This window comes from Echinops telfairi, unplaced genomic scaffold, assembly GCF_000313985.2.
Source record: "Echinops telfairi isolate 266 unplaced genomic scaffold, ASM31398v2 ScPeMD7_5592;HRSCAF=6446, whole genome shotgun sequence".
Taxonomy (NCBI): domain Eukaryota; kingdom Metazoa; phylum Chordata; class Mammalia; order Afrosoricida; family Tenrecidae; genus Echinops; species Echinops telfairi.
The window spans coordinates 22942390-22952714 of record NW_022109491.1 but is presented as its reverse complement, the minus strand read 5'-3'; the positions used below and the strand labels follow the sequence as shown (position 1 = coordinate 22952714).

The window sequence follows — 10325 nt, the reverse complement described above, 5'->3', positions numbered from 1 at the left end:
AAAAAAAAAAGAAAGGGCTGCAGCCTTAGGAAGGTTGAGAACCACGGATGTAGCACATGCGACAAGCTACTTGACTGGGCTGAAGGAGTCATCCATCCACGTATCTTTCCCACTGAGCCATATTACTTTGATTGCCTTATTCTCTGCACCTTAGTGACTATAGCCACTACTGGGGCCTCTCTTCAGCTCTGTCCATAGGACAGAGCAACATAGGACGCAGGAGGGTATAGCTCGGTACCACTGCCCCTACCTTCCCTGTCCACGCAGGCCTCCCGGGATGGACGTCACACGCCTGCTCCTGGCCACTCTGCTGGTCTGCCTGTGCTTCCTCGCCACCCACGGCCACCTGGCGCTGGAGGAGAAGCCCAGAGACGACAGAACCCTGAGGAACAACGCCTCCGTGAGCCTGTTGGATTGCCCTTCTGTCTCCATTGTGGGTAAGCAGCCTGGCCTGGGGCCTGGCTTCTGGGCTCTGGCCTGCGGGAGGAGGCCTCAGGATCTACTGCTGTGGGGTCAGGACTCCCTCCTGCTCATTCCATGAAGTAATCCCAGGGGCGAATAAAATGCTCCTTGGCTCAGGGGGTTTGGGAAAATCCGGTCCGTCACTGCCACCCATCAGACCTGCAGATGAGCAGATTAGAAATTCTGAGGAAGCGGCCATCCCGGCGCTCGGTGAACTTGGTCTAACGTAGCATCTCTGAAACTTCTTGAATCACAGAGGTCCTGTCAAAAGTCATACACTTTAGGAAATGCTGCAGACTGCAAGGAGGTTTCAAAGAGGTCCTGTGGTGGGGGGGATGGGATGAAAAGACAAAGCAAGCATGGGATGACCCAGTCTCTGTCATGCCAGGGCAGAGAATGGGTGCTCAGAGGAAAGCATTGAGGAGCGAGTCAGGCTGGTGTTCAAGGTCTTCTGGCTTGACTTCCCTTGATAATTGAACAAGAGCAAATGCACTACGTGCTGGCACTGTGCTCCGCACTTTAGGCAAATCACCTCACTTAGTCTTCAGGTAACCCTGTGAGGTGAGCATGATTTTGCTTCGTGTTTCACAATCGAGGGAATTAAAGCTGGGAAAGTTAAAGTAACTCAGATGAGACCCCCCTCGGTTCTTTTGTGTCTGAGCTGGAATTCAAACCCAGGTGTTGGACTCCTGAACTTCGGCTCAAAGGAGCATCCCTCCGTGCCTTGCCTCTCACTGGGAAAAGAGGTGATTCTAGGCAAAGCAGGGACGTGAGGGGAAGGGGGGCCAAAGGGATGCATCCACCTCCATTGATCACTATAGAGATGGCAGACTTTGTCTGTATACAAAGACTTCCTGTATCATCAGGACAACACCTTGCCGGGTCAGTCTAACAGTTCTCCTATGGCACAATCACGATTCACATTAGAGCTGCCTGGTGGCTAAAGGAGGAGCATGCGCAGGGACCAAGCCACAGAGATCCGAGGTGCTTCCTGTTTGCCTTTCCTCAGAAGCCGCTTGGCTGGCAGTCCTGGGCTCCAGGTCAATAGAACTGGCCTGCCAGTGTCTCAATGTGATTCAGCCAGCCAACCCCTCTCCTCCACCCCTCCTCTGACTTCCCACATCTCCTCCTCTCCTCCAGCTCAGGGCCGCCAGCAACATCTGGCTTTGTTTCTTCTGTTTCTCTTTGAAGCGCTGAACAAGAAATCCAAACGGGTCAGCAGGAAAGAAGCTGAAAAGATGAAGAGCTTGTCTAAGGTAGTCCTGGGGGGTTCCTTGTGGTAGCAGCATAGTGTTTTTAAGGAGAAAGAAAATCCTGGCAACAGCGGTTAAGAACTCAGGTGCTAACGGAAAGGTCAGAAGTTCAAACCCACCAACAGTCACGCCTCAGGAGAATTTCCAAAAAGATTACATACAGCCTTGGAAACAACGGTACAGGGCAGTTCTTCTCTGAGTATGCTGCCACTGTGAGTCAGAATTGCTTCCACAGCAGTCGGGTAAAAAGGAGTAGACCCTCAAAGCTCCAGCTCATAACTAAATGGAAAACATTAACAAAAGATGCTGAAAGGAACCTGAAGGCTTCCTGGTGTAAGAGTTCGAGGTCAGACCCCACTTAGAAGCCCTGGAAGCTGAGGTTTACTGAACAAAATATCCGCAGGGAGTTTAAGGGAATTTGGGGTTGGTTAAGAGGTAGCATTGTCCAGCAAGTTATTTACTTAGGCATTGATAACCTCCAAACTCATTCCCATCGAGTGGACTTCCGCCTCACAGCCATCCGATAGGATAGAGTAGGCCTGCCCTGTGGGTTTCCAAGACTGTAACGCTTTACAGAAGTAGAAACCTTCGTCTTTCTCCTGCTAGGTAGCTGGTGGTTTCAAACTGCTGACCTTGCAGTTAGCAGCCCAACGTGACAAGAGGTCTTCGAGAGACTAGGGGCTTAGGGAGCCACCAGAAGGGGCAGAGAGCATGAAAATCCCTGGGCCAGTGAAGGGAGGGGAAGATGCATGTCCGTAGATGATGCCTTTCTGCAGCAAGGGGTGGATTAGAGAGCTTCCAAGGATAGCAGCATCCTTGGCTCCATGTAACTGTCGTAAGGATCCCTTGTGGCATAGTGGGTTACATGCTGGTCTGCTAACCGTGCAAGGTCAGCAGTTTGAAACCACTAGCCACTCTGCAGGAGAAAGATGAAGCTTTCTACCCTCATGAACGATGATAGTGAGTTTGTTTGATTTCTTTTATTAGGGCTAGCAGATATTAAGTGTAGCTTTTGGAAATCAGACCGTCTTAGTAGACAGGCTTTAAGTGGCTAAAAGTCTGCATGTTGGGGTTATTTTTTAAAACAGTTGATTGTGTACACATTTGAGTTTGGCATGGGTGAGCACTTTTGGGCTAATAGGCCTCCATATGCTGAGAAGAAAGCAAGCAATTTGGGCTAACAGAGGCCTTAAAAAAATCCTTTAGAGAACATAATGGCTTCCATGCTAAAAAGTGTCCTCATGCACTAGCCAGGCCCCTGCCTGAAAGTTCATCTTTATCCATTCATGTCATGTTTCCCAATCAGTCACATCACAGCTACAGTCACGATTTTTGCCATATCTGAGTTTCATCTATTTAATATGTATACCTAAAAGTAATCCTGAGAGGAATTACTGAGAGGTGAATGATGGGTAGACATGATAGTGGGGCAGGAGGAAAGAAAAAATGAAAAGGAAAGAATAATAAAGTAAAATTTATATATAGGTATAAATATGAATATGTAAATATATAAAGATAGGTGTATTTGTGTGTATATGTATGTAAATACAATAAGGAAGCAGACATACTTTGGGTCTCTATTTAAATCTTACCTCAATACAAGAACAGTTCATTCTAATAATGTGGCAATGTATGATACTCACCTTCCTGACACGATCGCTGAAGACAAAATGGATGCATAAGCAAAATGTGGTGAACAAAGCTGATGGTGTCCGGCTATTAAAAGATATAGCATCTGGGCCTTAAAGGCTTGAAGTTAAACAAGCAGCCATCTAGTAGGGAAGCAACAAAGCCCACATGGAAGAAGCACACCAGCCTGTGTGATCATGAGGTGTCAACGGGAATAGGTATCAGAAATTTAAAAACAAGCAATCAAATTGACATAAAGGAGCATAGACAAAATAGAGACCCAAAACCCACCGGTAAGACAATTGGACAGTCCCTCACAGAAGGGCCACACAGAAGGGATGATGTATCCAGGGTGCAGTATAGCACTGCTGAAACACATAACTGCCCTCTAGTTATTTAATATTTCCTTCCCCTACTATTATTGTCTTAGTTTTACCTCATTAATCTTGTGAGACCTGTGTATGTTCATTTGTATAATTAAGATCATTTGATGCATGAAATCCAAAATAGACAAACCCTTCAGAAATAGTAATGGGAGTAATGATACCCTGAGGGTACAGGAAGGGGTGGGGGAAGGGGGAAAGGGGAAACCGATAGCAAGGATGTCTGTATAACCGCACTCAAGGGGAACAAACAACAGGATTGCAGGTGAATGGATACATTGGATGATGTAAGATACAGCAAAATAATCATGATAATATATAATAAGGACTCCTGGGGGGAAGGGTGTGGGAGGAAGGGGATAAAGGAGAGCTGATATCAAAGAATTCAAGAAGAAAGATAAATGTTTTGAAAATTATGGAGGCAACAATTGTACAATTATGCTTAATCTAATTGAAGGATGGATTGTTATAATATCCATAAGAGCACCAAATAAAATGATTTTCTAAAGTAAGCCTGTAAGTATGCCAGAACTAAAAGATAATCATAAAAATAAGTAAAATTAAAATGAAATATTGTGTCTAGCCAAATGGTCAGGAGCTCTGGTGGAGTAGTGGTCATGCATTGGGCTGCTAACTGCAAGGTTTGCAGTTTGAAATCACCAGCCTCTCTCCAGGCAAAAGAGGAGGCTTTGTGCTCCTGTAAAAAGTTACCATCTCTGGGAGATAACATGGCGGTTTCCCTGTGAGGACCTGTCAAGCAGGGATGAAAATAGGTGTGCCTGGAAGCAGATGTTTCCAACAGTTTCTCTGCATCACATCTTTTACCATATCGTCTGATACACGCATCTTGGTCCACCATGGCAGTGGCAGCAGTGACACGGGCACTGTCAAACAGAACTGTCCTGAAACATTTATCAATTCGAAATGGAGTTTTATACAGCGTTTGTCATCAATCTACACCGCCTCTCCCTGATGACTGACATTGCAAGGTAGCGCTTGCTTTGACATCAGATGGCAGGACAATAGTATGCTACCACCCTTCTGTGGACATTCCATATGAACATACAAAACCCGTTCCTCGGCCAGACCCTCTACATAACAGTGAAGAAACACATGATCAGGTGCTGAAAACTAGATTAGAAGTGAAGGATGAGTGTCTTAAACAACAAGGACCTATGATAGAACAACTTAGCAAAATGTTCTTTACTACGAAGCACCATTGGTATCCTCATGGGCAGTATCACAGACGTCGTAAGAAATTGAATCCTCCAAAAGACAGGTGATTTTGAGGTTCTCATTAGGAAGCAGAGAGAAATGTTACATTTTGGCTCATTTGCCACTTGAGAAAAATATCCGATGTCGTTCCTACGATGTTACAAATAAACTAATTAAAAATTTTTTTATTAAAAAAAAAGTTACCATCTCAGACATAGATAGGGTCACTGTGAGTCCAAATTGGCTCGACAGTAATGAGTTGCATTGAGCTGGATGATATGGCCTGCCAAAAGTTCTAAGTCTGAAGCCCGCTCTGTGTGGGTTGAAAGGCAGATTGGCAAGTGTGGGAGACATGCCAATGACTTGATGATACGGCGCAGGGCCTTTTGAATGGAAAGAGACTGAAAAATGAAACTTTATTCACTATGCGATTCAAGTTTATTTAGTATGCACATACGCCCTAAAATCATAACAGCACCCTTTGGGATAAAGGCCTGGTTTAAATAGACACATTATTTCTATTTCATCTGCCTCAGTTTCCTAGATGAACTGTAATCAGAACCGGGAGCCCTGGAAAAGGGACCTGAGCCTTTGAGGAAGCTTGAAGTCTCTGCTCCTAAATGGGGCTGCTTCTCAGCCTAGCAAGTGAACAAGTAGATCCGATGATGGACAAATATACATTCCACATGAGGCACTGGGAACACAGCCGTGGGCAAGGGAGAGCTGTCCCAGTTCTCGTGAAGTTTCTGAGGAAACAGGTCAACAATTAAATCTACAAATACAGATGATAAATTGAGATAATGATAAACACTTTGCAGGAACCAAAGTGTGGTACTGAGACAGACCCCTGCTGGTACAGTGGCTAAATGCTCCATAGCTCAGTGATTTGAGAAAGATGTGGCTGTGTGCTTCTGGAGTTCTTACAGCCCAGAAGAATTGTTTTACAAGGCCACTGTGCGTTGAATCAGCTCATGGCAGTGGGCTTGTTTCTTAATGAGACAGAGTCCTGGAGGTACAGTGGTTATAGCTTTGTAAAAGACAGAACAATACAAAATACTCCAGAGTAGCAATGTACAATAGAAATACAATGTGAGCCACATACATACTTTCAAGTTTCTATTAGCCGCACTAAACAAGATAAAGAAAAAAAAGTGCAATTGACTTTAAAAATTTTATGTAGTTTGTTACCTAAAATGTTACCACTTCCACATGTAATCACTATTAAAATTCTACTAATGAAACATTTTACATTCTTCATAGGAAACCCTCAGAATAGGATACGTGTTTTATATGATCAAACCCAACACAATCACTGCCCACCAAGTCAGTGCCAGCTCATAGTGACCCTCTAGGACAGAGCAGAACTGCCCCTATGGGTTTCTGAGGCTGGGAATCTTTACAGGAACAGAAAACCCCATCTTTGAACCACCGACCATGTGGTTTACAGCCCAACGCTTAACCCACTACGCCACCAGAGATCCCTAATATACTTCCTCAAAAACTCACGGCCAGTCCATTCCAACGCATAGCGACCCCATAGGGCAGGGTAGAACCGTCCGGTGGGTTTCTGCGACTGTCACTCTTTATAGGGCTAGAAAACCTTTCTCCCTCCACGGCTGGTGGGTTCCAACTGCGGATTTTGTAGCGTGTGGCCCAACGCAGGACCGCTATGGCGCCACGCCTCCTTTGATAAGCTCGCAGCACATCTTAATTCTGACCATGGCACTTTGCAGCCGTAGTCCTGCCAAAATAATAATAATGTTGTGTTTGTGGGGGGGGGGGCTAACATTGCTTCCATATTGAAATGAAATGAAATTTGAAAATGCGGTATTCCTCGCGTGGCCAGTGGACACATCGAATCTGGCTGCAAATCTACATTGCGTGCAGGTGGGTGTCCAGAGGCTACCTGTAGTGGGCAGCAGAGGCAAGGAGAAGGAGTAACCCGCGGAGCTGCGGCACTAATGCCTTTGCCATGTTCCTTGCACACAGGGCCAGAGGAAGTGATCGGGGTTGGGGGGGGGAGGGTTGGAGGGGGTGTCACCCCACAGGGGACCTGACAGCACAGAAAACCCCCTGAGGGTCTTTAAACAAGGGTAGGATGCCATCCATGTCTTCTTAGGAGACGTCCCTTTAGTGCGTTGGAGGATGGGCTGTCGGGGTACCCACCAGCACCTTGTGGCAAATGAGAAAAGCCGGAGGCCTAGCTCAGGGGGGTAGCAGAGGAGCTGAAAAGACCGGTAGAGTCCAGAGGTAGTGTGAAGGCAGAGCCGACAAGCATTCTTTGTTTGTTTTTGTTTTGTTTATTTTAATAATTTTATCAGGGGCTCGTACAACTCTTATCACAATCCATCCATCCATTCATCGTGTCAAGCACATTTGTACATTTGTTGCCATCATTCTCAAAACATTTGCTTTCTACTTGAGCCCTTGGTATCAGCTCATTTTTCCCCTCCCTCCCCACCTCCCCACGAACCCTTACTAACGTATAAATTATTATTTTGTCATATCTTGCACTGTCCAACGTCTCCCTTCACCCACTTTTCTGTTGTCTGTCTTCACCCACTTTTCTGTTGTCTGTCCCCAGGGAGGGGGTTATATGTAGATCCTTGTCATCAGTTCCCCCTTTCTCCCCGACCTTCCCTCCACCCTCCCAGAGCCGACAGGCATTTGGGACAGACAGGAAGGAGAAGGCACAGACTCATGAAAAGCTATGGGACTCAACAAGGAATTGCCAGGGGAGAAAAGAGGGCCAAGCGGGGGGCCATTTAAGTTCTGGTCGGCATGCAAGCAGGGTGGGACAGGATAAGGAAGCGGGCCGGGGCGGCTGGATGCCCGACAGGCCTGGACCTAGCGGGGCGGTGGACCGGGCATGCAAACAACGTTGGGGGCAAGTGGGACAGGCGTGGCCTGCTCCAGCAGCCCTGGCGTCTCCCCCGCAGAAAAAGGCATCGGTGAAGACCGCTGGCCCGCCGCCGCCCGGGGGCTGCGTGGCCACCCGCGACAGCTGCAAGCCGCTGGCGCCCGCCTGCTGCGACCCGTGCGCCGCCTGCCTGTGCCGCTTCTTCCGCAGCGTGTGCACCTGCCGCGTCTTCAACCGCTACTGCTGAGCGCCGCGGGGCGCTTCCGGCCGGGGGGCCCCGGGAGGTGTGGCTGCCCAGGACCCAGCCCCTGGGGGTCCCGCCGCGTTGGGGCGGAGCTCCCAGGAGGCGGGACTTCCAGCAGGCGGGCTTCCGTGGCCATCTGGAAATAGATGTGGGCTGCTCCCATTTCGGCGGCTGTTTCTAACAAGGATGCAAAAGATGCTTTCTTCTTACCCTTCGCCGATACCCCTTCCTCGCGGGAGGGCCCCTCGTTCGGAGCACCCATGACCTGCCCGGAGCAGGGGAAAGCCGGCCATCCAGCTGCCCTTCCGGTCATCTTGGGGATGCGGAGTCCTGCAGGCCTAGGGGAGGGGGGACGGGCGCTGCTGCCTCCTACCTTTAAACCTGAGAACACCTGGGAACGTCTCCCCAGTCAGGAATGCCCTCACCTCTGAGCTCTCCTACCTCCGAATCCGAAAAAGAGAAAAGAAATGCCCCCACTCGCTCCATCCAGTCTCCCTGGGCTGGCCCAGAAGCATCTGTACTCCGAGAATAAAGACTAGGGTGACCATGTTAAGAGGAGGAACTGTTCCGTGGGACTGAAGTGCTGGACTCACCCAAAGGTGCCACTTGTACCCACACGGAAGTGCTAGAACCCGAGAAGAGTCCCTCCCCGCCCCGCCTTCCCAGGCTAAATGAATACAGACCATTGGTGTCCGGGTAATTTAACTGGCCACCCAGAGTTTGGGGCTCTTAAGTAAAAAGCAGGGACTTCGGGATCCTTTCTCACCTTCCGCCCCAGCTCTGAGCTTAGGTAGGAGCAGGGAGCAAGCTTTGTTCTGTACTGTCAGGGATCGGTCGCCTAGAATGTCCCCAACTGTTGCTTGGCACCCTATCCTCAGAGATGCTGAGTTTATGAGGAGCTGACATGCAGTGCTGTCGCATTTCCCTGAGAGAGGGAGCACTTGGCATGCTGCTTTGGGGGTAAGAGGAAGAGTTGGGAGCAAGTCTGAGAGGAAGGACCAGCCAGTGAGGGAGGCTGGGGGAAAACACCAAGTAGCTGAAGGGGAGGGACTCCAGACTACATTATCTACTTGATCTGCTCCCCTGGGGCCCATCCTTGCCAGTAAGAGGAGCCGAGACCACCTGTCCTGGCCGCCTCTCTCCTGAAAGCCAGCGCTCTTCCTAAAGGAATCGTTGTGTCTAATTAATCAAGGGCAAAGAAATTGCCAACCATGGGAAATGAAACAGGCCTGTGGGATAGGAAAGTGTGGAGCAGCCCCGAAACCCTTCATGTACGGTTGGGGAGGTTGGCGGGGTTGGGGGGACAATGTTGCTCAAGAGAGATTTTCAAACCTAGAAAACAACAAATTCTGGTACTGGTGTGGAGAGACCAGAACTCTTCTCGCTGCTGGTGGGTTATAAAATGGGAAAACCACTGTGGAAAACAGGATGGCACTTCCTTAAAGAATAAGAGACAGAGACACCGTATGGTCGAGCAATCCCATCGCTAGATTTCTAGCCTGGAGAAATGTGAGCCATGACATGAATAGGTACTACGTCCACACATGGTCATCACAGCTGAACATTGCAGCTGCTATGGCACACTAGCCAAAGTGGAAACAGCCTGCGTGCCTGCCAACAGATGAAGGGGTAAGTGAAATCCTACACAGCATTAAAGAATCACCATGAATCCATGAAGCATCTCCACATGGGTGAACCTGGAGAACAGTATGCTCGGTGAAAGAAGTCAATTGAAAAAGGTTAAATAGTGTCTAAAACCACTATTATAAAAATCAAGAGAAGGTGACCCATCCTTCTTTGATAGTAGGGACGGGAGTGGGAGGGAGGGAAAAATCACTAATAGTAGATAGGTATTCATGTGTATGAAGGGGAAAGGAATCAACGATAAGAGGGATGTCAGCACACCATGGCCAAGGCAGAGGAAGGCACTGGGAGGTAGGCAGGAGTAAAAGGCAACAATGGCAAATACTATTGTATACACAATCCTGCCATAACAGTATTAACTATTCACAAGGGAACACTTAGATAAGAAAGCTGGACAGGTGTGTGATGACATAGACATACACCCATAGCATTTATAGGTTTGGGAGACGTTATTTCTACATATTTCCTGGTATGGGCTGCAACTGTATCCATTCATATTGTAAAGGATATAAGGGACAAAGTTATGCAAACTTAGTACCTATAACCAACCACTTTAATAGACTAGGTGTTTGAGGGCTTAGGACCATAGTCTTGGGGGACACCTAGGTCAATTGGCATAACATAGTTCCCACAAT

General features: G+C 48.0%; 1 protein-coding gene and 1 pseudogene across 1 annotated transcript; both read left to right on the top strand.

Moving 5' to 3' along the window:
• The first annotated feature begins 277 nt into the window (after nt 1-277).
• LOC101661771 (agouti signaling protein) lies at nt 278-8049 on the top strand. Its single transcript, XM_004698234.1, has 3 exons — nt 278-437; nt 1654-1718; nt 7882-8049. Exons 1-3 carry the CDS (start codon nt 278-280, stop codon nt 8047-8049), a joined length of 393 nt encoding a protein of 130 aa, XP_004698291.1.
• On the top strand, nt 4585-5011 carry LOC101654035 (annotated as a pseudogene).
• Nucleotides 8050-10325: the final 2276 nt, after the last annotated feature.

Bases quoted from the DNA above. Each gene is read 5' to 3' on its own strand.
- LOC101661771 (XM_004698234.1), top strand. From the start codon at position 278: ATGGACGTCACACGCCTGCTCCTGGCCACTCTGCTGGTCTGCCTGTGC. The intron at 438-1,653 runs GTAAGCAGCCTG...TTCTCTTTGAAG, and splicing joins CCCTTCTGTCTCCATTGTGG to CGCTGAACAAGAAATCCAAA. The intron at 1,719-7,881 runs GTAGTCCTGGGG...TCTCCCCCGCAG, and splicing joins AGATGAAGAGCTTGTCTAAG to AAAAAGGCATCGGTGAAGAC.